The sequence below is a fragment of the Capricornis sumatraensis genome, chromosome 14 (genome assembly GCF_032405125.1).
Source record: "Capricornis sumatraensis isolate serow.1 chromosome 14, serow.2, whole genome shotgun sequence".
NCBI classification, from domain to species: Eukaryota; Metazoa; Chordata; class Mammalia; order Artiodactyla; family Bovidae; genus Capricornis; species Capricornis sumatraensis.
In genome coordinates, this window is record NC_091082.1 from 42,679,913 (window position 1) to 42,705,180 (window position 25,268).

A 25,268-nucleotide genomic window follows, 5' to 3' on the forward strand; every position below is an offset into this window, starting at 1 on the left:
CTTTCCTATCTGAGCCACCAGGGATGTTCCACATAAATGAATAAGTAAATTCTTCTCTCTACTCTACGCCACCAACCAAATACAGACTCACTAGATATTAGCCCTGTGTTAGCCACAGTAATTCAGGAAAACTACTCCTGTCTTCTTAGAACAACGAAACTACTGGTTCAAGAAGCCACGAACTCTCTTTCCCATCATTCCTTTCCCTTAAGCTTCCCAGGAATCCTAGGGCTCAAGAGGAGGCAGTTAAGCCCGCCCCCTCACGCTTCCCTGGTCATTGGCCATTGGTCCCGCCAGCTCGGTTTTGAGGCTGTTGATTGGATACGAGTGGGGACCGTGGGCGTTCTGACAGCCTGTGTGGAGGCGTGGCCATAACGCCCGGAAGCTCTACCAAGGCCGCCGCGCTATGGATCGCGCGCTCCGGCTCCTCGCGCGTTCGCGTTTACTCTCGCGGAATCCAGGTTCCGCCCCCAGCCCTGGCCTTGGCCCGGGTGGCCCAGCAGTGCTCCTGCTCCGGCCTCCGAACGCCGCTCGAATGGTGAGCTCGTACTGCCCGACCGCCCTGGCCGCTCCGCGGTGACCTTCAGGCCTCCCGCCCGCCGGCCTTAGGGTCTCGATACTGGCCCATGTGTTGGAACTTCGCTGCGGGCCCGGGGCGCTTCCTCAGTTGGAGGAGCGCTCGGGAGGGGCGGCAGCTGTGGGCGAGAGTCACGCCGGGCCTCCTGGACCGTGCCCGTGCCGCGCTCACTTCTGCAGCGACCGCCCTTGCGAGGATGCTGAGGTGGACGGTGTGAGGAGGGGGCGGCCACGAGGTGGGACAGTGTCGGGAAGGGGCAGCTCCGCCCCTGCTCTTGGTGGGCCCGGCTGAATCCAGCCCCTCGGAGCTAGCTTCTGGGGTCACAGCTGAGCAGTCGGTCTCCAGGCGGGATTGGAAGGGTCTTGTGAACCTAAGAGATTTTACTTGTCATGAAATTGGCCATTTAGTTTGTGAGATTGTTTTTCCCCACGTAACTTTTGTAAAACCTGGAAATATGAAACTGGCAGAGTGTCCTGAAGTACGTTGGAGGAGATTGCATGGGACCTAACTATTGCTGAATCAGCACTTTTAATTGAGGCACGCCCTCCAAGGAACTAAACGTCTAATTTCGGGTTGGATATCCTAACTTAGGAGAAGGCAATGGCACCCCACTCAGTACTCTTGCGTGGAAAATCCCATTGATGAAGGATCCTGGAAGGCTGCAGTCCTGGGGTCGCTGAGAGTCGGACACGACTGAGCGACTTCACTTTCATTTTCATGCATTGGAGAAGAAAATGGCAACCCACTCCAGTGTTCTTGCTTGGAGAATCCCAGGGACGGGGGAGCCTGATGGGCTGCCGTCTATGGGGTCGCACAGAGTCGGACATGAGCGACTTAGCAGCAGCACCCTAACTTACACGAGCTCTTTTTCAATTTAGAAAGTAACCTCCGGAAATTTGGGCTTTAGTAAATAAACATTGAATAGGTATGCTCACATGTGTGTTATCAGGAAAAGTTTGAGAAATAAATGCTGGTTTAGGAAGGCTTACTGTTTTGCCCTATTCACTCTGATTTGTGATTTGAGCTTTTATTCAGAGAGATGTGACCTCAGACTCTATTCTCTTACTCAGAGTTGGGATTTTGGTCAGGTAATACTGTAATACATACAGTATTATGTAATACATAATACATGAAAATAATTACAGATACTCAGCAATGTTGTCCCTGTGGAAATTCTTTGAATTTGGGACATGGTGAGTGCTTTATTAAATGAATGCTTGCATCTAGGGGATTTCAAAGGCCCAAGACATTTTTTGGACTATACACTTTAAGATAATTTGATGACGTCATTATATCTGAAACTAGAAATCAAGGATGCTTTATATTTCTGCAACTCCCTGATCGAATAATTTTAGTGCACTTTAAAGCCTTTTAAAAAGTTATTTTTCACTTATTTAGTGTTTTGTAAAAAAGGAATAAAAGACTGAAGAACTGAATCTATCCTGCTGTTAATGTAAAAAAAAAAAAAAGGCACTATCTCGCTTTTAGTGTTGTAGTGTTAGCTAACATCAGGTGAGGATAGATTTTTTTTCTCCATAATTCTAAATACATCTGTTGCCCTCTAATCTTCTCAGCTCCAAAAGCTCCGAGTTGATCTAAGTTTTTCTTGTTCCTAGTGTTAAGAAATAAACTATATTCAATACCCAGTGACAAACCATAATGTAAAAGAATATGAAAAAATATATACGTCTAACTGAGTCACTTTGCTGTACAGAAGAAATTAACACAATACTATAAATCAGTTATACTTAAATAAACTTTTTACAAAAAGAACTTCAAATAACCCTAAATGCCCTAAATTACCTTTTGTCTCAGTTAAGAATACAAGTTCATCAGATAGGAAGATTATGTTGAATGCCTCCTGTGTGTGAAGCAGTCACTGTGGGCACAGAGTTTCAACTGCTTGTGTGCCTGCATCCCTGCTCAGTCGTGTCCAACTCTTTGCAACCCCATGGACTGCAGTCTGCAAGGCTCCTGTGTCTATGGGGGTTGCCATCCCCTTTTCCGGGGATCTTCCCAACCCAGGAATCAAACTCATTTCTCCTGCATTGGCAGGCAGATTCTTTACCACTGTGCCACCTGGGAAGACGTTAGAGACTACTGCGGCATGTTAAGTAAATAAAGCAGTTATTAGTAAATAAGCAAAGATGTCATGCACAGTTAATTAAAATGTGATACTGAGGAGAAAAATAGAGAATATACAGTGGAGAGCTGCTACATGATACTGCCTTGGTAGCATGGTGGACAAAGAAGTTCTACATTTTTTAAAGTTACTTCATCTTCAAGATGGCCATCAAGTCTGAAAACATGGATAATACCTTACTCTATATTGCAGTACAGTATCAATAAATCACTTATTACATATTTGTCAGTATTTTCAGACTTGGTAGTCACCCTGTACTTTAAGAACTGAAAGACTTTAAAATGTTTGTTTAGAGAAACTGGAAACCAAACACAATGAAGTCACATTTGGGATTTTTAACCTCTTGAGATAGTCTTTCTGCCTAAGAAATGGTTTGGGTGTTCTTGAATTCTGAAATATTCTTTGAAACCACCTAAGGCTGAGAATGTGAAAGGCATTTTACCTTTTATGTAAGAGATATCATGGTTTAGTTAATGGTTATCTTACACATGCGTGGGGATATATTATAGGCCTAAGGCCTGTACCTTTTTACTAACCTTTAGACGCTTTAGACTCTGATAATTCTCCAACCCAGTCTTCAACAGTATGTGAACTGAGAACTTCCAGATGTTCAAGCTGGATTTAGAAAAGGCAGAGGAACCAGAGATCAAACTGCCAACATCTGTTGGATCACAGAAAAAGCAAGAGAGTTCCAGAAAAACATCTTATTTCTGCTTTATTGACTATGCCAAAGCCTTTGACTGTGTGGATCACAACAAACTGTGGAAAATTCTTCAAGAGATGGGAATACCAGACCACCTTACCTGCTTCCTAAGAAACCTGTATGCAGGTCAAGAAGCAACAGTTAGAACCAGATGTGGAAAAATGGACTGGTTCCAAATTGGGAAAGGAGTACATCAGGGCTGTTTATTGTCACCCTGCTTATTTAACTTATATGCAGAATACATCATGAAAAATGGTTGGCTGGATGAAGCACAAGCTGGAATCAAGGTTGCAGGGAGAAATATCAATAACTTCAGATATGCAGAAGACACCACCCTTATGCCAGAAAGCAAAGAAGAACTAAAGAGTCTCTTGATGAAGGTGGAAAAGCTGGCTTAAAACTCAACATTCAAAAACAAAGATCATGGCATCTGGTCCCATCACATCATGGGAAATAGAGGAAACAATGGAAACTGTGACAGTCTTTATATTTTTGGGCTCCGAAATCACTGCAGGTTATGACTGCAGCCATGAAATTAAAAGATGCTTGCTCATTGGAAGAAAAGCTATGACAAACCTAGACAGCATATTAAGAAACAGAGACATTACTTTCCTGACAAAGGCCTGTCTAGTCAAAGCTATGGTATTTCCAGTAGTCATGTATGGATGTGAGAGTTGGACCATAAAGAAAGCTGAGTGCCAAAGAATTGATGCTTTCGATCTGTGGTGTTGGAGAAAACTCTTGAGAGTCCCTTGGACTGCAAGGAGATCCAACCAGTCAATCCTAAAGGCAATCAGTCCTGAATATTCATTGGAAGGACCAATGCTGAAGCTGAAACTCCACTACTTTGGCTACCTGACTCATTGGCTGGGAAAGATTGAAGGTGGGAGAAGGGGACGACAGAGGATGAGATTGTTGGATGGCATCACTGACTGAATGGACATGAGTTTGAGCAAGCTACGGGAGCTGGTGATAGACAGGGAGGCCTGGCATGCTGCAGTCCACGGGGTCACAAAGAGTCAGAAACAACTGAGCAACTGAACTGAACTGACTCTGACTGATAGCATGTGAACTTGGAGACCACCTCATCAATTTCAGGTTACTGGGGTTAGTGGATGGTAATTGTACTTGAGATTTCTAGGACCAAATAGCCATCACACTGCAATGCACACTGGCCATATTATCCTTTCATGCTTCTCTTGGAGGGGAAGCAATTGTGAATAAAGAAGCATCTCCCAGGACATTGGGAAATTGCAGTTTGTGCCTGCCCTATGCCTAGCTGGTTAGACTCTTTAAACGTATCCCAGAAATTCTGTTCTCTGAATTATGGGATATAAAGACATGATTTAAAAAAAACAATTTTTTAAATAATAATGGATTATAATAATTAAAAACTTATTTATATTTAATAGATTCCATCATAACCTCACTTTTTCATCAAAAGCACTGATAATTTTTTTCATTAATTTAGTTGAGCAGTCTTCTTGCCTAAGCCACTGGGAAGAGATAATGTAAGAAGGTTTTGAAAATCATACACGTGTTTTTCAAACTTCAGGTGGACTCATTAGTGGATGGAGAAGTCAATGTAGTGGACAGTTAACAGCATTGGGGTTTTGACTGAATAACATAGAAAATATGAGGGCAGGACAGATTGTTTCACAGAACGTTTGTTCCTGGCTGTGTGTATATACACGTGTGTTTATGTATAATATAAAGGTTTTTTCTTCTGTAGGTCATTGTAGAGAGCCAGGCTCTTTTCAAATTACTGCTTCTGCCCTGGGTGCCAGAGTGAAATTTTGTCTGCACTCTTTGAGAGGGGAGTTTCTATTTCCCACAGACCTCTGGCCAAAAGTGAGGCCTGTGGCCTCCAAAGCCAAGGAACTCTACTCAGTGCAAGACCCCCAGGCTAGGGACCCTGACACTGGACCTGGACCTCTTTCCCCTGGGGGAGAATCTCTGCAATTGTAATTATCCTCCAGTTTGTGGGTCACCTCCCCCTAGGGGAGTATAGGTATTGACTTTACTATGTCTTCACCCCTCCTACCTATTTTGCCATGGTACCTGTATATCTTCAGTTGTAGAAGCCATTTTCTGCTAATTTTTCAGCTTTACTCATCAATCATTGCTCTGTAAATAACCATAATTTTGGTGTGCCCATGAGAGGAAATGAGCTGCGTCTTCCTTCTCTGCCATCTTAGCCACTCCTCTCTTCTGCAGACTTTTAGGCAGAAGGAAAAAATGTACCTCATTGATTATACTCCTGTATTTCTCACTAGATACAAGGATATTTTTCTTTTCATACAATTTAAAAAGTTTTATATAAAGTTTTTTTGTTGTTGTTGTTCCGTCTTTCTAGTCCCAAGGGATAACTACAAAATTATTTTTTTCCTATTCAGAGGACTATTTACTAAAATAAGATTACTTTGCTAGGTGTTTTTAACTCTTTTGAATCATCTGATCATCTTTATTTTATAATTAATGCAAGGTGAACATTAATTAAAATTCTGAGTATCTCTTTGAACTCTCTTTAAAATAAATATATGTAGATTCCAAATGTCTGTTTTTTTTTAATTAGTATAAGTTGATGTACTTGGTAGAATCTTATGTTCTCCATAGAAGGGATTTGGGGTCATGGGTTCTTATCCTGGGGAATGAGTTGACTTCAAGGTATAAACCCCTTAAAATCATATATAAGATTTTACATATATTTATGTTAATTTTTCTAGAGAGATGATCCATAGCTTTCCTCGTATTCTCAAAAGGTTCCAATACCCTGAAAAAGGTTAGGAACTGATCTGGCCCATGTCTCTGTAATTACACCGTTTACTGTAATTATAGATTAGAAAAGCTGACTTGCTGAAGATGACACAGCTATCAGGTGGTGGGCCATCTCACTGCAAAGCCTGGAATATTTTGTGTTGCACTAAGCGCTCTCTCATGCATAATATTTGTAGACAATGGTTGAGCTTTGGTTAAATATATAATATTTTCAAACTCTAAAAGTATTATTCTTAGGTTATTTTCCAAATTTCTTAGTAAAATCATAGATCAAAGATTGACCAATAATAGGCATATTCCTGAATTGGAAAAGATTACTCTTTTGACTTCAAAGGCTTTCTTTGTATTTATCATGTGCATAGTGTATAAATCCTAGAGTACATAATTAGCATCTGTATTAATTTGTGTGACTAAAATTTTCAAGAAAAAAACTGGAAGTGGGGGAGAACAATGAGAATCAAAGTGGAATTTTTTTGTCTTTGTGGTACTTAAGGATTTCTCTTCCCAGATATCATGTTTCCTGTATATTGGAAACATATTTCCAATTATTTTAGAATTATAAATTTATATTTCCAATATTAAAAATTTCCAATTATTTCCAATAATTTCCTGTGTGTTTCCTGTATATGATGTTATTTCTCCTGATACTTGTTTTGTTTTCAGGCTGTAACAGTGTCTTGTCTTTATTTTTAGGCAAGCCAGAATTCTTTTCGGATAGAATATGATACCTTTGGTGAACTCAAGGTCCCAAATGATAAGTATTATGGCGCCCAGACTGTGAGATCTACAATGAACTTTAAGATTGGAGGCATGACAGAACGCATGCCAGTAAGTGGCTTTTGTGGAAATGTTGGCTTATTTTAGATGAACTAGACGTTATTCAATATTATGAGTTATAAATTACCTTATAAATATTTTACAGAATTAAAATGTAAAGTCATTTTGAGAACTAGCTACAAAGCTAGTAATAAAGTGTTTCTCTCTCGTTAAACTTTTTCAAGTTTAGTATGCTAGTGCTTTAACCTATGACTTTGAGTCTTTTGGATTTTTATTTGATAGAACTAAGTGATTTGTCTTCATTCTTGCTTGGATTTTTCATATTTTTACTAGAATGTTGCAGTTTGTAAACATTTTTAATTTTGATTCTTCTTTATTGATGTAAAGCTTTTAAGAAACTGATTTAAAAGAAAACTTTTTTTTAAACATTTTATTTTGTATTGTGGTATAGCTGCAATATATTTATATGATTAATCCAAGATTAATAAATATTAATATATTAATATGATTAATAAAGAATGCTGTGATAGTTTCAGGTGAAGAGCAAAGGATCTTAGCCATACACATACGTGTATCCATTCTCCCCCAAACTCCCCTCCCATCCAATTTTTCTTTAATATTATACTTTCTATCTTGGGTTCAGTTTGTAGAAAAGTGTACACTAATTCATAAAAGTACTATTTGTCATGATGTCTGGCATATAGCATAATATATAAGTATTTGTTCAGTGCTACATATTGATTTAATGATGAGAAAACTTTTTTATATATATGAAAACAAATATTTCATACAAATATATATGAAAACCATATTTCATTAAACCCTTACCTTAGAACTAATCTTCAGTTAGACCTGATATGTACTGCTAAGAAAGAAAAAGTCTGCCAGTTAAAATTGTGTCATGTCATTGATTGGAAGATACATCTTGATTTCAGAGATGTTAAAGTGTGTAAAGAATTGACGAAATATATTGGATTGGCTCCATATCCTACTGGAGCCCAACTAGAGTATGAAAAATAGCACAAGAATGCAGGATAGGCTAGTAAGCCTAGAAGTCCCCAGGCCTCACCTGGTGAGATACTGCTACCTTTATCTTTTAAATATACTTTTTATCTAAACAATTTTAACTTCCATATTTTAGCTCATTACTAGGATTTCAAGACTGAATCTTGACAGGTTCATACACCTTTCCAAAGTGCAGTGGATCTCCTTAGAAAAATATCTCTAACATTGTTAACCCACAGCCAATCTAATGGTGAGGGCCAGACTACATGGTTGGGAGAGAGAGGGTAGCAGCTGATCCTGAATATTCTCATATAGTTCAACTCCTGGGGTTAAAAAGATCAGTCTTAAGCAATATTAATTGGAGTAAGCATGGCTCATGTTTTGACTTTCCTGCTTCACCCAGCAAGGTGTGTGGTTCTGGGGTGGCGTCATTGCTGCTGCTGTACCAGAGACAGAGCAGTTGTTTGGATCTGGACAGGTGTCTGTAAAAGATGGATACAAGGGCTATCAATTTTTACATATTTGGCTTCATCTGGATTAATTTTCTGAACTACATAAGATATAAAGCAGACTCTGTACCTGAGGTCCTTAGGAAAACAAAACCAAAAAAAAATTATGGACTGCTAATCTGAGTAAAGAATAATGAGACCCTTTCATCTTCAATGATATATTTACCATTTTGTTTTAGTAGTGCCCAGTGAAACTCTGTACTGTGACCTTTTTTTATCTTTATGCATCCACAAACACCGTGGGGTCAGTCACTCCATTTTGGTAGCCAGAGTTGATTGGCATTTGGTTGTGACTTCAGCATTGGTTTGACCCACTGCAGTGTTCCTGTAGAAAATGAAACTCTGATTTGTTTCATTCATGTGTACTCCTATGTGTCATATATCTCCATTTCACTTGTGTAAAACACTTGTAATGTTTTAATTTCCTGGATTTAGCAGGAAATACTCTGAAACAGATTAGTGCTACTAACCATGGGGGAAGAGGGGGGTGGTGCACCGTGGCATACTGGTTCCTGGTCCCTCACCAACCTCCAGGTCCTACATGTGGCCCCCCACCCCTCACACCCTCCAGCCACCGCATTTTCATTCTCTTGATGGTTTACCGTGAAGAGGCTTTTTAGTTTGACGTAGTCCAATTTGTTTATTTTTGCTTTTGTTGCTTTTTCTTTTGGACTCCTCCAGAAAATCATTGCTGAGACTGATATCAAGAAGCTTACTGCCTATGTCTTCAAGAGTTTTATGATTTCATGTCTTATATTCAAGTCTTTAATCCTTTTTGAGTTCATTTTTGTGTATGGTATAAGATAGTGGTCCATTCTCATTCTTTTGCATGTGGCTATCCAGTTTTCATAGCACCATTTTGCTACCTTTATTTTGCTTGTTATTTTATTCTTTTCTAAAGAGAAGGAAAAATTATTACGTAGTGTGGAATGCAGTGAGGGGAAATAATGTTGTTGTTCAGTGGCTAAGTGGTGTCCAGCTCTTTTGAGACCCCATGGATTGTAGCCCACCAGGCTCCTCTGTCCATGGGATTTTTCAGGTAAAAATACTGGAGTGGGCACCCATTTCCTTCTCCAGGGGATCTTCCCAAAACAAGGATAGAAGCCCCTGTATTGGCAGGTGGGTTCTTTACTACTGAGCCACCAGGGAAGCCCAAATAATGGTATGAGTGAAAGTTACTCAGTTGTGTCTGACTCTTTGTGACCCTATGGACTGTAGCCAACCAGGCTCCTCTGTCTGTGGAATTCTCCAAGCAAGAATACTGGAATGGGTTGCCATTCCTTTCTCCAGGAAATAATGGTGTAGGCTGTTGAAATGGTTGAGTATCATTTGTTTTTAAATATGTGATGTAAAATCATGTGTGTTGTAATATCTTTTAAAAAAATAGGACAAATGGTATATTGTACATCTGTGTGAATATGTGTGTATGTGTGTGTAAGGCATACATACGTGTCTATGAAAAGTCATTGTATTTGCTTTTGTTTGGTTGCCTATACAAATAGATAAATGATGGTTCTTGGTTTTTATATGCCTATCTTTAATCTTTCTCTATATCCTAAACATTTTAATATCATAATATTATTTAAGTTATTGTTTTCTGTACAATGTTTGTACCTGCATAAGATAGTAATTTTAAATTTTCCTGCTTAAATTGCAAATTGAGATATTTTTCTGATTAAAAATTTTAGATCCCAGTTATTAAAGCATTTGGCATCTTGAAGCGAGCAGCTGCTGAAGTAAACCAGGATTATGGTCTTGATCCAAAGATCGCTAATGCAATAATGAAGGCAGCAGATGAGGTAAGAGGTGATAAGAGTGTTTACTTGTTGGCATTAGATCCCTATTATCTTCCGGATAATGATAAGCTCTGGCCTGAGGAAGGTGAATTCGCCCAGTTGTATCCGACTCTTTGCGACCCCATGGACTGTAGCCTACCAGGCTCCTCTGTCCATGGGATTTTCCAGGCAGTAGTACTGGAGTAGATTGCCATTTCCTTCTCCAGGGGATCTTCCCTACCCAGGGATCGAACCCGGGTCTCCCACATTGTAGACAAGCATTTTACCGTCTGAGCCACCAAAGACACTGAGGAAAGGGGCACTGAATTCTTGAGTTAATGTGTTTTAGCATAGGATGACAATGTTATTATTTGGTGAGGATATTAATATGATGCTTCAAATATATACTGTGGCAAATTTTCTGGATGATTTTATACCTTTCATTTCTGATTCTCTTTACTTTTCCTTGTAATTTATATAGTTTAAAGATAAGTTTTTAAAGAGGCACTCTGAACTTATATATTTGATTTCTTATTTTATGTATAAATGATTCCCTTTAAAACTAGTTGGTTGTTTGATAATATGTGTGCAGAGTGTAATTTCACTCTTCCACCAATAACATGATTGTTGTGCAAAGATAAGCAGAGATAACAGTTTAAAAGCTCTAGATATAATGTTCATTGCAGTACTGTTTTTTATAGCAGCTGTTTAAACAAGTTAGATTGTGAAGCCATAGAAATTTAGTTTTTTAAAGAATGTCATAGAACAAAGCCTACCATATAGGAAGTGGGGAGGAAAGATTGCAAAATGCATGTATTTTATGATCCCAATTTTGTTTAGAAAAAGTGAATAGACAACATGTTTGTCTGCTTGTATACTCCCATCACTTGAAGTAGAGACTAGAAGGAGGTGCCAAAGTTCTAATCATCTTTATTTCTGAGGGTAGAACTATGATGACTGTTATACTTTTCTTAGTTCTCAGAATTTTTTACACTAATCACCTATTATTTTTATTCAGTTAGGAAAAAAGTTTTAGTTTTAAATGAACCAGTTTTTTTAAGGTAATTGATTTCTAACATGCACGCTGATTTTCTTAGCTTAAAACTAAAATCATTCCAGAAGATAAAGTTAAGCACTCACTTTCCCAGAGAACTTAAAATTAAAAAACTAACTCAGAATACAAAAATATGACAAAAATAGACATAAATCTAGACATGTTTATGTCTGAGCTTGGAGGTTGCTACTCATGGGACATTTGTGGGATGCAGTAGCTACTAGTGAACTCACACTGATAAGTCGCTTGTTGGTTATAATGCTGACTCTGGCTGTAACATCTGTTGGGTATTCCTGCTGAGTACCAACAGTGAATTTATCTAGAGACTTAACACATTTGCCAGCATTAACAAGTGGCCCTGTCTGGATATTACAGAGGGCAATTGGAGAAATAGAAGAAAGATATCTTTGATTCAGTTTTCATTTGGAATCTGAAATTTTTATGCCATTCACAATAGATTATCTTTCACCTTTTAAAGTAGCAGTGGTTACACTGCAGAAGCTTCAATTTGCTCAACAACCAGGAACTATAGTAGCACATGAAAAATATGCTTTAAAATGGTACTATAAATGATGCCGGCAATCATTTGATTCAAACAGCTTAATGAATATAGAATTTTTCTTATTTTTTAAAATACATTTTTTAACATTTTGTTCTGCAGGTAGCTGAAGGTAAATTAAATGATCATTTTCCACTCGTGGTATGGCAGACTGGATCAGGAACCCAGACAAATATGAATGTAAATGAAGTCATTAGCAATCGAGCAATTGAAATTCTGGGAGGTGAACTTGGCAGCAAGAAACCTGTACATCCCAACGATCATGTTAATAAAAGCCAGGTCAGTATATGACTTCTTTTCCTTGTATAAACTGAAAAGAATCCTGAGATTTTCCTTGTAAAACAGGCATTAACTTTTGACAGGGAGGGTTAATTCTGCTTATATTCTTTAATGGAAAGGACTTCTTTTATGTTCTTCTTATTTATTTTAGGAATCTTGAGTCTATGTCTTAAATTTCATGAAAAGCACCTTTAGGGGGTAAAAATCACTTTTAGGATACTTGAATTTAGTATATGTGTATATTTTCATTGATTTATATTTTTAAAACTCTTTCTTTTGAAAAGTAAAATTATTTATAAGAATTGCAAAGATATTTCAGAGTGTCTATGTACCCTTTACCCAGCTAACCTTAATGTTAAATATTTTACATAACCCTAGTACATTTGTCACATGAAGAAATTGAGATTGGTACAATACTCCTAAGCAGGCTTCATTAGTTTTCTATTGATGTCCTTCTTCTTTTAACCAGGATCCAGTCCATGCTCCACATTGTATTGTCATCACATCTCCTTAGTCTCCTCTAATCTGAGAGTATGCCTTTTGTCTTAGTGACTTTTGAAAGCAGTGGTCAGATATTTCATAAAATGTCCCTCAATTTAGGTTTGTCTGTTGTTTTCTCATGATTAGACTGAGACTGAATTTTGGGGAAGATTGTTAAGAAATGAAGGGCTCTTCTTGCATCATATCAGGGGTACATGATAATAGCACAAGTTGGTACTGGTGATGTTAACTCGAATCACTTGGTTAAGATGGTGTCTTCATTTTCCAATAGCCTATATTCCAGCTACTGCACTTAAGCTCTATTTCCTACAGGGAGGAATATCAAGAAATTTTTGTACATGTGTTAAAATAACCGTGAAATTAATAGAGAACTTTGAGGCTATGAAAACAGCCTCTTTTTCCCTAAACTTTTGCCTATTAATTTTTAACATTCATCAGAGGATCTTGCCAATAGCAGTTACTGCTGTGATGTTTTAATAGTAATTTTCTTTTCCCCCCTTTCTTTTTGCATTTATTAATTAAAATTTTTCTGTAAGGAATATTTGTCTTCTCTCTCCCCTCAGATTTATTTCTTTATTTAATCATTTATGTATGTAAGCATGAATTCATTAATATTTTTTAAGGTTATAATCCAGTATTTTTGTTCTTTATGTTGCTACTCATATCGTTCCATAAAGCCACAGCATGTTGGCTCCTGTGTCCTTTGAACATGCCACCATCCCTTTTTTATTTTTAAGGCACTTATTTTTTCCACTACAAGATGCTCCAGGCTTATCATCTTGTATTTTTCCTGTGCTAACCCCCCTAAGCAATCATTTTTCCAAAGACCTTTTGGAGGATCTTATTGGGAAGTGATATTTAAAAATCAGGATGTGGGTACCTAGCATAATTTAAAATATAGGGAAGTTTATTTATTTATTTTTTCCCATAAATGCATGGTGTGAAGGATTTTGCAAACCTAGGACTTGCATTTCAGTATGAGTTTATCTTTTATGTACTGAAGTCTGAAATCTACTTCAGAATAACCTAGTGTGTATGGTCAGGTAGAGGAATGAGGTGGAGTTAAAGATAACATCGTAATTTAAAAGTACAGGTTTACATTTGACAAAAGAGCATGGTGTTTAGACTACCTGGTCAGGTTCCAGTTCTGCCAACCCTAAATACTTCGGCATGGCACATAATTTCTTTGACAGATTCTGTTCTATTTTTAAAGTGGTGACCTATCTCACAGAATTTTCCTCAAGTTTAGTGAAGGAAGGAATGTTTGTGAAAGACTGTATGTGTTATTTAACTGTAAGATGTTTTATTACTGCTATCCTTACATCTGCTAGGTGTATTTCTTTGTGTCTTGCTGTTATTTATTAGCAGGTAGATATAGTAATATGTAATACATTCATTGTAGGTAGTCTGTGTAATACAAACCTAAATACCTTCTGCAAAGGAAATCAGGTTGCTTCTTTTGCTTCTTATTTGATCCTAAGTGACTTGGCACACATAAATATAATTGAGTACTAAATATGCTACGTTTTGAGTAGTCACTTAGTGAGATTTTTAACTGAGACATTCAAGTTTGTATTTTTTGCCTATGATTTAACATTTTATGTTTCTTTTGAAAACTTTCCGACAGAGCTCAAATGATACTTTTCCCACAGCAATGCACATTGCTGCTGCAATAGAAGTTCATGAAGTGCTGCTCCCAGGACTACAGAAGCTGCATGATGCTCTCGAAGCAAAATCCAAAGAGTTTGACCAGATCATCAAAATTGGGCGTACTCATACACAGGACGCTGTTCCGCTTACTCTTGGGCAGGTATATTGAGTGTGATTAGATTTGGTTCCATTGTGAGCTTGGTACAAATGGCCAATATATTACCCTCTAAATCACACTGGTTTAAATGGACAAGCTTATAACAGTTCAGTTCAGCAACAGAGATGATTCCGCATTAACCTGTCAGTGATTTTTATTGGCATCCACTTAGGAGAAGAGCAGGGCATACTGGTTATGAGCCAGATTCCACATCAGTCCTCTTGAGTTTAAATCTTAGCTTTGCTATATGCAAACTATTGGACCTTAGGAAACTTAGCTTTTCTTTGTGTCAGTTTTTCTAGCTGTAAAACCAAGAAAATAATATCTCTTTCATAGAATAGTTATGAGGTTCAAATAAGCTAATTCATGTAGAATGCTTAGAACTATTTCTGACACATTGTAAGCACATATTGGTGTTAGCTATCATCATATTCATCAGTATCATTATCATAATTTCTTCCTTTGTCTCTCTTATTTCTAAATTAGTAAGTTCTTTAAAAATTAATTTTAAAGTGGTTCAATGTTTTGGCCACATGTAAAAGAGGTATTACTCTTTTCCAAAATACAGAAAGCATTTTTATGTTTCTTTATGATGGCTCAGAGGGTAAAGCGTCTGCCTGCAATCCGGGAGACCCAGGTTTGATCCCTGGGTCAGAAGGATCCCTTGGAGAAGGAAATGGCAACCCACTTTGGTACTCTTGCCTGGAAAATCCCATGGATGAAGAAGCCTGGTAGGCTGCAGTCCATGGAATCACAGAGTTGGAGACTACTGAGCGACTTCACTTTCACTTTCAGTGATACTTTAAAGAATGTCTAATAGTACACATTGCAGAGGAAATACAAGGAACAGATTTTGTCTCAGTAAGCTCACCACTTTGAGGTAGGACATACACAAATTCTATATCAAGTATCAGTAACAGTATTTTTGTAGAAATTCAAGTTAGTGTGAGAGTTTGGCTACTGGTTATTTGGAAAGATTTCATTTGTAGTTTTGTTCATCTGATAGCAAACAATGGAAAAAAACATAATCGTTTACCTTAAGTTTATGACAGCAGGAATAAGGAAAACTGGAAATGATTAATTGAAGTACACATGATGTGACTAAATTAAGGTTACTAAATTAAGTTGCTGCTTAAGCTGTATTTTATTTCTCTTTACATCGTTGGCTCTTCAGTTCAGTTCTGTCACTCAGTCCTGTCCGACTCTGCGACTGCGTGAATCTCAGCACGCCAGGCCTCCCTGTCCATCACCAACTCCCGGAGTTCACTCAGACTCATGTCCATTGAGTCGGTGATGCTATCCAGCCATCTCATCCTCTGTCGTCCCCTTCTCCTCCTGCCCCCAATCCCTCCCAGCATCAGAGTCTTTTCCAGTGAGTCAACTCTTCTCATGAGGTGGCCAAAGTATTAGAGTTTCAGCTTTAGCATCAGTCCTTCCAGTGAACACCCAGAACTGATTTCCTTTAGAATGGACAGGTTGGATCTCCTTACAGTCCAAGGGACTCTCAAGAGTCTTCTCCAACACCACAGTTCAAAAGCATCAATTCTTTGGCGCTCAGCTTTCTTCACAGTCCAGCTCTCACATCCATACATGACCACTGGAAAAACCATAGTCTTGACTAGATGGACCTTTGTTGGCAAAGTAATGTCTCTGCTTTTGAATATGCTATCTAGGTTGGTTATAACTTTCCTTCCAAGGAGTAAGCGTTTTTTAATTTCATGGCTGCAATCACCATCTGCAGTGATTTTGGCTCTACCACACATAAGTTCTAAGGAGATACAGTATCTGTTTTTGAAACTTTTGAGTATCCCTCTGGTTTCTAGTTTTTTTCCTATTTTGTGTGTGTGTTACATGTAGGAAAACCATTATATGCTAAAGTCCATTTGGGCTATGACTCAGCTTCCTATGTAAAATCATTCTCTGTGACAGAAAGTTACATTTTTCTGTTTATCTTACCAGAGGCATTTATACTTGCTTTTATTGAAATAGTCTTTTGAGTTTCTTGAGTGTAATTTTTTCTCTAATGTATTCCTTAAGTGAATTAACCTGGTATATATGTAAGTGATATTAGATCAGATGGAAAGAAGTTGTATCTTCCAAAAAATGTTTTCTTTAGAGCAGTGTGAAATCCTAGTACTAATCAAAAGTATTCATGGTTTTTCAGTGTTGTCAGACAGGGGGAAGAAAAGATAGATTGAGTGTAACCATATATCCTGGCTTGCTCAGTTGAGTTCTAGTTTATGCCCTCTGTCCTTGCATAGTTCTTAATAGGGCCCTTGCTGTCTTCCAAACATGATGATTTCTGTGGTTACTTTACTTAAAGTATGTTGTACTTTGGGAACCAGTGTGGCATTCATACCAGAATTAAAATGCATCATGAAGCTACCGAGGGTCTTATTCTACCCTGTTACCTTCTTAGGCTGTTCAGTAGGTCACTTAGCTTCTTGAGACCCTTTAAAACACCCTCAAATTCCATGTCAGGTTTTTTAACTGAAATTGGATGGAGGCTATTTCTATATTTGCATTTTTCTTGAGGAGATTCAGTTTTTTTCTTTCTTCAAGTTATTTGAAATACACCAACAAAATAAATCATTTGCATATAAACCAATAATTTAATCTAGTAAAGTTTTTTTTTTTTTATGTTTATTTCCTGTGTTGGTTTTCTTTGTTTTCTATTAAAAGAGTAGTTTGTAAGTAGCTTGCATGTTGTTATCAGTGGCATTGGCTACCTGATAGGTTTATAAATGCCCTTTCACCCTTGTACATTGTTTATCATATAAATTAATATAATTGCCGCTTGAGTAGCTTCTAATTTTGTACCTGAGATGTGTTTTCTAAAAACTTATATTTAATGCAGTTAGAGTGACTTACATGCCATTAGGAAATTGTATACTCTCTCATCTTAATTCCTTTATTTTTTCAGGAATTTAGCGGTTATGTTCAACAAGTGAAATATGCAACAACAAGAATAAAAGCTGCCATGCCAAGAATTTATGAGCTCGCTGCTGGGGGCACTGCTGTTGGCACTGGTTTAAATACTAGAATTGGCTTTGCAGAAAAGGTTGCTGCAAAAGTGGCTGCGCTCACAGGTAGGTGATAATATGGCTTACTACTCATTACCATTAGACTAGTCTGTGTTTTTCTCAGTGTTTCTGCTTTGAATTCTTACAGATTAAAGTTAGAAATAATACTTCCCCATCAGTCATCTACTTTGTGTCTGTTTTAGAAGTTGTGATATTAATCCTGGTATTTTTAAAAAGTTTTCCCTCTGTAAGTTCATACAGCATGTAATTATTAAAATCTACTAGTGCTAATTTCATTTACTATCTGGTAGTATTCAATTATTTTCCATTTAAAGCTGTTTTAGGCTTCCCTGGTGGCTCAGTTGGTAAAGAACCTGACTGTGATGTAGGAAACCTGGGTTGGGAAGATCCCCTACAGAAGGAAATGGCAACCCACTCCAGTAACCTTGCCTGGGAAATCCCATGGACAGAGGATCCTGGTGGGCTACAGTCTATAGGGTCACAAGAGTCACATGACTTAGCAACTAAATCACCACCAAAGCTGTTTTGAATACTCTTTTTCAAAGCAGGAAGAATCAAATGATTGGTGAGAAATTGATTTGAATGACAAATATGTTAGAGATTGGCTGGCTTAATTTCTTTTTTCCCTATGGTATACTGTGACATTTCTTTGAATTAATGACCTTTTTGAAGGTCTCAATAATGGTAACTGTTAATAGAGCTGTTGTCTCCAGAAAACTCTTATTAACATGCAAATCTTAACAGAGAGCACAGATAATTCTACATTTCTTATTATTGCTTACTAGCAGAGATTTGACTTTTAATTAAACTTTAATCAGAATTTTAATATGGGGTCTAGAATATGTAGATCTTTAAAAATTTGAACATGGGAGCGACTGAGAATGTCTAGTTCATTTTGACTTCCTAATCTCTCAGAGGAGCTTGTAGGTCCTGGCTAGAGAAGAGAATGCATGTGTGCTCAGCCGCTTCAGTCGTGTCTTTTGCGAGTCCATGGACTCTAGCCCACCAGGCTTCTCTGTCCATGAGATTTCCTAGGCAAGAATACTGGAGAGGTTTGCCATGCCTTCCTCCAGAGGCTCTTCTCAACCCAGGGATCAAACTTGCAGTTCTTACATCTTCTGCATTGGCAGGCGTGTTTTTACCACTAACGCCACCTGAGAAGCCCAGAGACGAGAATAGGATGCCTAAAATGGGGGGGAAATTGTACTAGAAAAGGAGTTTGGAATCGAGTGGAGTGAATTTTACCTACTTTTCATCTTTACTCACGGCATCATACACATGTGTTTGCAATATCAGAATGCTTTTTCGTTTAGTATTTTATATTTCTTTCAACATTTATTGTACTTGTTTTATCTTTTAAATGTGCTACTATCATTTGATTCCTTCTGCTCCTCAAGACATCTTGATGAAATGTGGAGAAAGCTTGAGTCTTAAGCATTTCTTTCTGAAGTTGAATTTTTATTCTGTTTTTGCTTATGTTCATATACTGACAGTTTCTGTTTAACTTGCTGATATTAGAAAAATGTTTAATTTTACCTGTTAACTCATACAGGTTATTGATTTTTTTCTTCAGGCTTACCTTTTGTCACAGCTCCAAATAAGTTTGAAGCTCTGGCTGCTCATGATGCTTTGGTTGAACTCAGTGGAGCCATGAATACTACTGCTTGCAGTCTGATGAAGATCGCAAATGATATTCGTTTTCTGGGTTCTGGTCCTCGCTCGGGACTGGGAGAACTAATTTTGCCTGAAAATGAACCAGGAAGCAGTATCATGCCAGGTAATCATGTAGCTGGCTCCCAGGTGGCTCAGTGGTAAAGAATCCACCTGCCAAGCAGGAGATGCAAGTTCGATCCCTGGGTCAGGAAGATCCCCTGGAGAAGAAAATGGAAACCCACTTCAGTATTCTTGCCTGGAAAATTCCATGGATAGATGAGCCTAGTGGACTCTAGTCTGTGGGGTCGCAACTAGTTTGACATGACTTAGTAACTAAACAACGACAATCATCACATAGCTGGTAAATGTTAGAACTGAAACTTGATTAGAACCCAGGCATTCTCATCTACAAAGCACGTCTTTTTTAGTTTAACATGATCTGTAAGTAGATGGGGACATGTGTGGCACACTTGTTTCAGAATGTGTTTAGAGCTACCTTTGATCAGAACTTCTGGGAGCATCACCAACAATATAGGAGAAAACAATTTTAGTAAGTATCATGTATTCTGATTTCCGCATTAGAAAATGTGTAAATAGTTCTGTCTTTCACAATCCAAAGCAAATAGAATTCTAGAACAGGCTATTAAAGTGATCTTAATGGGTTGAGTAAAAAGAATTACATCACATGTCTCTTATTTCATTTTTTGCTCTGGGCTTTGGCCAGTGAGGTATGGGAGGCTACACCCATATGGCTGGGGCCTTGCTTTATTATATGTCTTGCTTTGTCTTTCCTTCTTTTCTTGTTTATTGGATATAAAACCTAATTTTAACTCATACTTGAAGCCATCGGTGTGTTTGATGTGGTATCTTTGGTGGTTTTCTTGAAGGAAAGGTGAACCCCACCCAGTGTGAAGCAATGACCATGGTTGCAGCCCAAGTCATGGGGAATCATGTTGCTGTGACCGTTGGAGGCAGCAATGGACATTTTGAGTTGAATGTTTTCAAGCCAATGATGGTAAGTTTTTTATTTTTATTGTCTTTGACCCAAAGCTAGTTATCTTGGTTTTTGTCTTTCATAAAGATTTCTTAAAGTTTGTTAGGTACTAAGATAATATGAGTAGCAATTGGAAGTCAAGCATATATTAATGTTAGAGGATTAATCCTGGGTATTTAATTAGGTGACTTTTAGCTTAAGTAATCAATGGTTTGCTTTTTATAACAGGAAGAAAAATTCTGGAAGTGGGTTATAGGTTTCTTTCTTGTCCCTAGCCACTGGGGACACCAACTGCTAGAATTACATTCTAGTTCCTCAGTTAATAAACAGAGGGAAGAAACTCTCCCTCCATTCTGTCTCCTTTTCATACTGCTGCTTTCTTCCTCTCCAAATTCAGACATTTTAAAGGAATGCCCGCTCTCACTTGCATATGCACTGCAGTTGGGCTTCCACCCTTGCACTTGTATTTGAATTGTTCTTTTAGCACTGTTGAGTCCAGCAGACATGCCATGGCTCTTAACTGCCATCTGACCTAGACTTGTCCCTTGAAACACTTTTGTCCTTGGTTTATTCACTAATTTCTACCTAGTTCTCTTCCCTTTCTCTCTCAAGGCTTTCATTGGTTTTGCTCTTCCACATACCTTGAAAACATTGTGTCCACTCAGTGTTCAAGTCTGTTCTTTTTCCTTCATCTTCGTGAAGATGGAACAAATGGCATCATCTTTTATCCAGTTTACCCAACTTCAGATAATGGAACTGTTATCATTTAGAGTCCTTTATTTGTGTGAAGTGTTATATCTAAATATATATTAAAGTCTTATTTCCAGTTTGTATCTGGTGTAAAGTCTTATTTTAATTTGATAAGAACGTGCAAATGACAAATATTATGTTTATTCATTCACTGTATTCATTAAATATTGATTGAGTACTAGTCTGTGTCAGGCACTGTCCTGGTTGCTAGTGATAGAGCAGTGAACAAAACAGATTTTTTTGCCCTTATGTAATGTGCATGTTAGTGGAAAATAGAAGACAGACCAGAGCACATCTCATATCAAAAAGCTTTTCCTTTCAGGTCAGATTCCAAATAGTTAACACCAGCTGCCTGGCAGATACATGTGCGTAACATTAAATGTCTTGCAGTTTTTTTTTAAAAGATCTGTTTTGTTTTTAATAGAGTAAGTCGAGATAATCAACATTTGCCATATAATAAAGTCATTAGTATTAAATTAAACCTTGGAAGTTCTGTGTGAGTCCGCTGTTGGAAGTACTGTTTTCAGACCCTGGGATTTTAGACCAGAGAGATGAGGATGTGGATATATATATATTTATTTTAATATATGTTGGAAATGTCACAAAAAATGCTAAAACTAATTGATGTAATACTGTTTTAAAATGTGGCAAGGTTATTTTCAGGTGACCATGGAATATTTGTTTTGTGAAGCGTAAAAAACATGCTGATCATTAAGAACTGAGAAGCCCTGGCTTCACTGATTGCCTCACACACATGCTGAACTTTCCAACCTCTGCATCTTTTTTTCTCTTTCTTTGCTTGGAAGATTCTTTTTCCATCTCTGGCTATTTCAGTTCTCTTCATCAGTAGAACTTCATCAGCTCCTACAACTGGAATTTATTTTTCTTTCTCTGCATTCTTTAACATTTCATACCTGTATTTTATAATACCACAGATTATCTTGTGCTTTAGTTATTTGTGTTTATGCCTTTTTACCTCTTAAAAGAGCACTTCTCCATCCTCAAATGTTTATAGTTTCTTTCATATTTTTGGGAGGTATGATTCCTTACAGGTTGTAAGAGTGCTATATGTTAATTGAATTATATTCATTTATGAACCAGCAAATGTGTTATTGAACAAAGAAAAAAGCTAGGCCTAATAAATCCGTATCTCTCTCAGATTAAAAATGTGTTACACTCAGCTCGACTGCTGGGGGATGCATCAGTTTCCTTCACAGAAAACTGCGTGGTGGGAATCCAGGCCAACACAGAAAGGATTAGCAAGCTGATGAATGAGTCCCTAATGTTGGTGACAGCTCTTAATCCTCACATAGGTATGCGTTTAAAGAATAATAATGCCATTTTGAATGTACAGTTTAAAAGCTGAGAAAGTTTTAAGAGACTAAGACTACTGGATCAATGTTAGTGAACAACAGATTTCTTTTGAACATTGTCTTAAGACATTTGGAATTGTTTTGAAAGATGCTATATATATATTATTTATAACCCTTATGGTATAATATTTCTTTCAAAAACTTGATTGATTATACTTCATTTATTTGAAATGTGGCAAGTTCAGAAGTAGAACTTAAAGCTCATAGAATTTAGATACTTTGGGACATTAAATTCAGATACTGAATATCCTCTCAGTTTGTATTGTTGGGACTTGCTTACTAACAACACTGAATGAACTCATTTTTCTACCTTCTCTAGATGTTACTATACTATTTTTGTTGTTTCATTAACTCAGAAATGGATTAAATTTTTTTAAAAAAGGGTTATGTTTGCATTTCTTATAGGGAAAGGGGGGAAATATTTTGTCTAAAACTGTGGCTTTTGTGTTGCAAGCCTTTTCCAGATTTATAAATATTTCATTATATAGATTCAAACTTGTTAACTTGGATTATAGATCGACCATAATGATCCCTATTAAATACACTCTTTTAACTCATAGGTTTTGAGGCACTCATTTCTTTATGTTATAATGTATTAAAAACCTTTCCCCACCATTTCCTTACTGCTGAGCTGAAGTTATTAATGTACTCTTTGGTTTTGTACATTAGAACAAGTTATGATGCAGTCTTTTGGTGTGATATGAGTACTGTTTTAAAATAGTCTTCAATAATCCTATACTTTCAAGGCTGATTTTATATTCTTGGCTTCATGTCAAGCTATAATTTCAGCCTTATAAAGTTAGAGCTTATAACTGCTTCAGGTAGCTATGAGCCCAATATGCTGTCTGTTTTTGGAATAGTATGAAAAATGGCAATAATACTGGATTCTTTTGAAATTATTGTACCTTAGCATTCAGCTGGAGAGATATACAGAGGAACCCAAAGGTTCATGGGAGAAATGTTTCACCATGTTTATATTCCAGAATTTGTTACTAAAATGTTTAAATTAGAGATACTCCTAAAGCAGAATGATTGGTATCTTTCTTAGAGTCAGTTTAAGGTGAGGTAAAGGCCGTTCAAGGATAAGTGGGCAAAAGCACACCTGACTGGTGACAAAGCATGAGCCTTACAGCTCTACATCATGGGTTCTGATTGTGCTCGTTATGTGTAACAGGTAGTCATGTTTTTGGGACTTGAATGAAAACTGAAAGGGTTAGCATAATGCATAGACTTTAATGTCATTATTAACTTTAAAGTATGGAATATCTAATATTAATCCCAAAGGTTTAACATGAGAATTCTTTCAAAGTTGGTTTGATCAGTAAATGCCCATTTCAACATGTTGTAGCATTCAGTGTTAATTTTATATTAACTATGTCCATAATGTTTTATAGGTAGATTAATTGAAACTATGCGTAACATCTTATATGTGGTTGATAGTCAACATGATACATAACATTTTGTAGGTGGTTAATAATTGCACATGACACATAACATTTTTTTAAAATAATTTATTTGGCTGCACATCTTGCTTAGTGGATAATCATTGCAGACTTTGCTTTGTTCATACCCCTCTAATCTTGTTTTTTTTCCTCCTTCATTGATTTCATTTTTGTTAATTTCTCTCCTTTTTGGTTTTTGCCATTTTTAAAAAATTACATTAAATCAAGATAACCAGAATTTCCCTGCCTCTATTAATTTTAAAAGCAAATAACACTGATGTAAACAGTAGACCTGTGACCTCTTGTGCAAGTATATGTTTGTACTGAAACTTCCCTACTTGTACTGTGTAATGTCTGAAAAGAGTGCAGAACAGAAAAAGATGCTGGAAGCTCTGAAGGTGTGTGTCTCCTCAGAGCCCTGCCTGCCCCTCCCTCATTGTGAGAGGACTCTCCTCTCTTTTCCCTCTTAGAGCCTTTACCTTTACCACAGTTCCTGGGCATGCAGTCCTATATTTTTTGTACTCCTGCAGCATTGAGCTTATTAATGCTTTGTTAGATAATTATTTTTGGTTAAACATACTATTGAAACAGCACATTTATACTACCCAGATGTATATTTCTACGTCTTGGTGCCACATGTGTATGTGTGTGTTTGTGTGTGTAGAGAGAGATGTCTATGTGTATATATTTTTCCCCTTATGAAAATATCTGGATTAGTGAACATTTCTGTTTAGGGACACATCTTATAGAATGTGAGATACTTGTTATTTAGGAAAAGTAAAGACGGGTTTTATTCTGTATAAGAAATGACAGCTATCAAGATAACCCACTGCTAAATATTTTTAAGATTAAAAAGTGTTTACCTAAGAGGTTGGTTCAGTTCAGTTCAGTTGGTAGCATCAAATAAATAATAATGATTACTCTTGCTTTAGAAAACCAAGTTTCACTACTAACTCCTATGTTACCTTTTAATGTTTTCTTCAGGGTATGACAAAGCCGCCAAGATTGCTAAGACTGCACACAAAAATGGATCAACCTTAAAGGCAACTGCCATTGAACTTGGCTATCTCACTGCAGAGCAGTTTGATGAGTGGGTAAAACCAAAAGACATGCTTGGTCCAAAGTGATTTAAATAAATTTATAATAAAAATGATTATGTCATATAAAATAAAAAGTGATACAGACTCCTTATATTTCTTAAACAAAAATGGATAAATGTGAAGGAAAATTGCTATTGAACTTGACTGTCTAGCAGAGCAGTTTGGTCAGTGTATAAAACCCCAGGACATGCTAGATCTAAAATGAATTTTAAAAGTGTCAAATAAAATCACTAAATTGTATAAAATCAAAAGGAAAACAGACTTATTTTTCTTTTATCTTAGTTGACATAGTTGAATCTGTGCTTTTTGTGTATGGGTGTTCACCATTTCAGATGTTTCGTAAGAGGCACATGAATTTTTAGAGTTTTCATTTTTTCAGTTGGTGGTGTTTTAAACAAATTTTCCTGTAGTAAAAAAAAGTACCTGTGAGCTCATTCCCAAGGTA

General features: G+C 37.1%; 1 protein-coding gene across 1 annotated transcript; it reads left to right on the forward strand.

The window, feature by feature from the left end:
* Nucleotides 1-399: 399 nt before the first annotated feature.
* FH (fumarate hydratase) lies at nt 400-25,038 on the forward strand. The gene is made up of 10 exons (XM_068986076.1): nt 400-538; nt 6,895-7,029; nt 10,181-10,291; nt 11,983-12,159; nt 14,288-14,470; nt 17,391-17,556; nt 19,085-19,288; nt 20,052-20,179; nt 22,068-22,221; nt 24,708-25,038. The coding sequence occupies exons 1-10, from the start codon at nt 407-409 to the stop codon at nt 24,848-24,850; spliced, it is 1,533 nt and encodes a 510-aa protein (XP_068842177.1). The 5' UTR covers nt 400-406; the 3' UTR covers nt 24,851-25,038.
* The last annotated feature ends 230 nt before the right edge of the window (nt 25,039-25,268 follow it).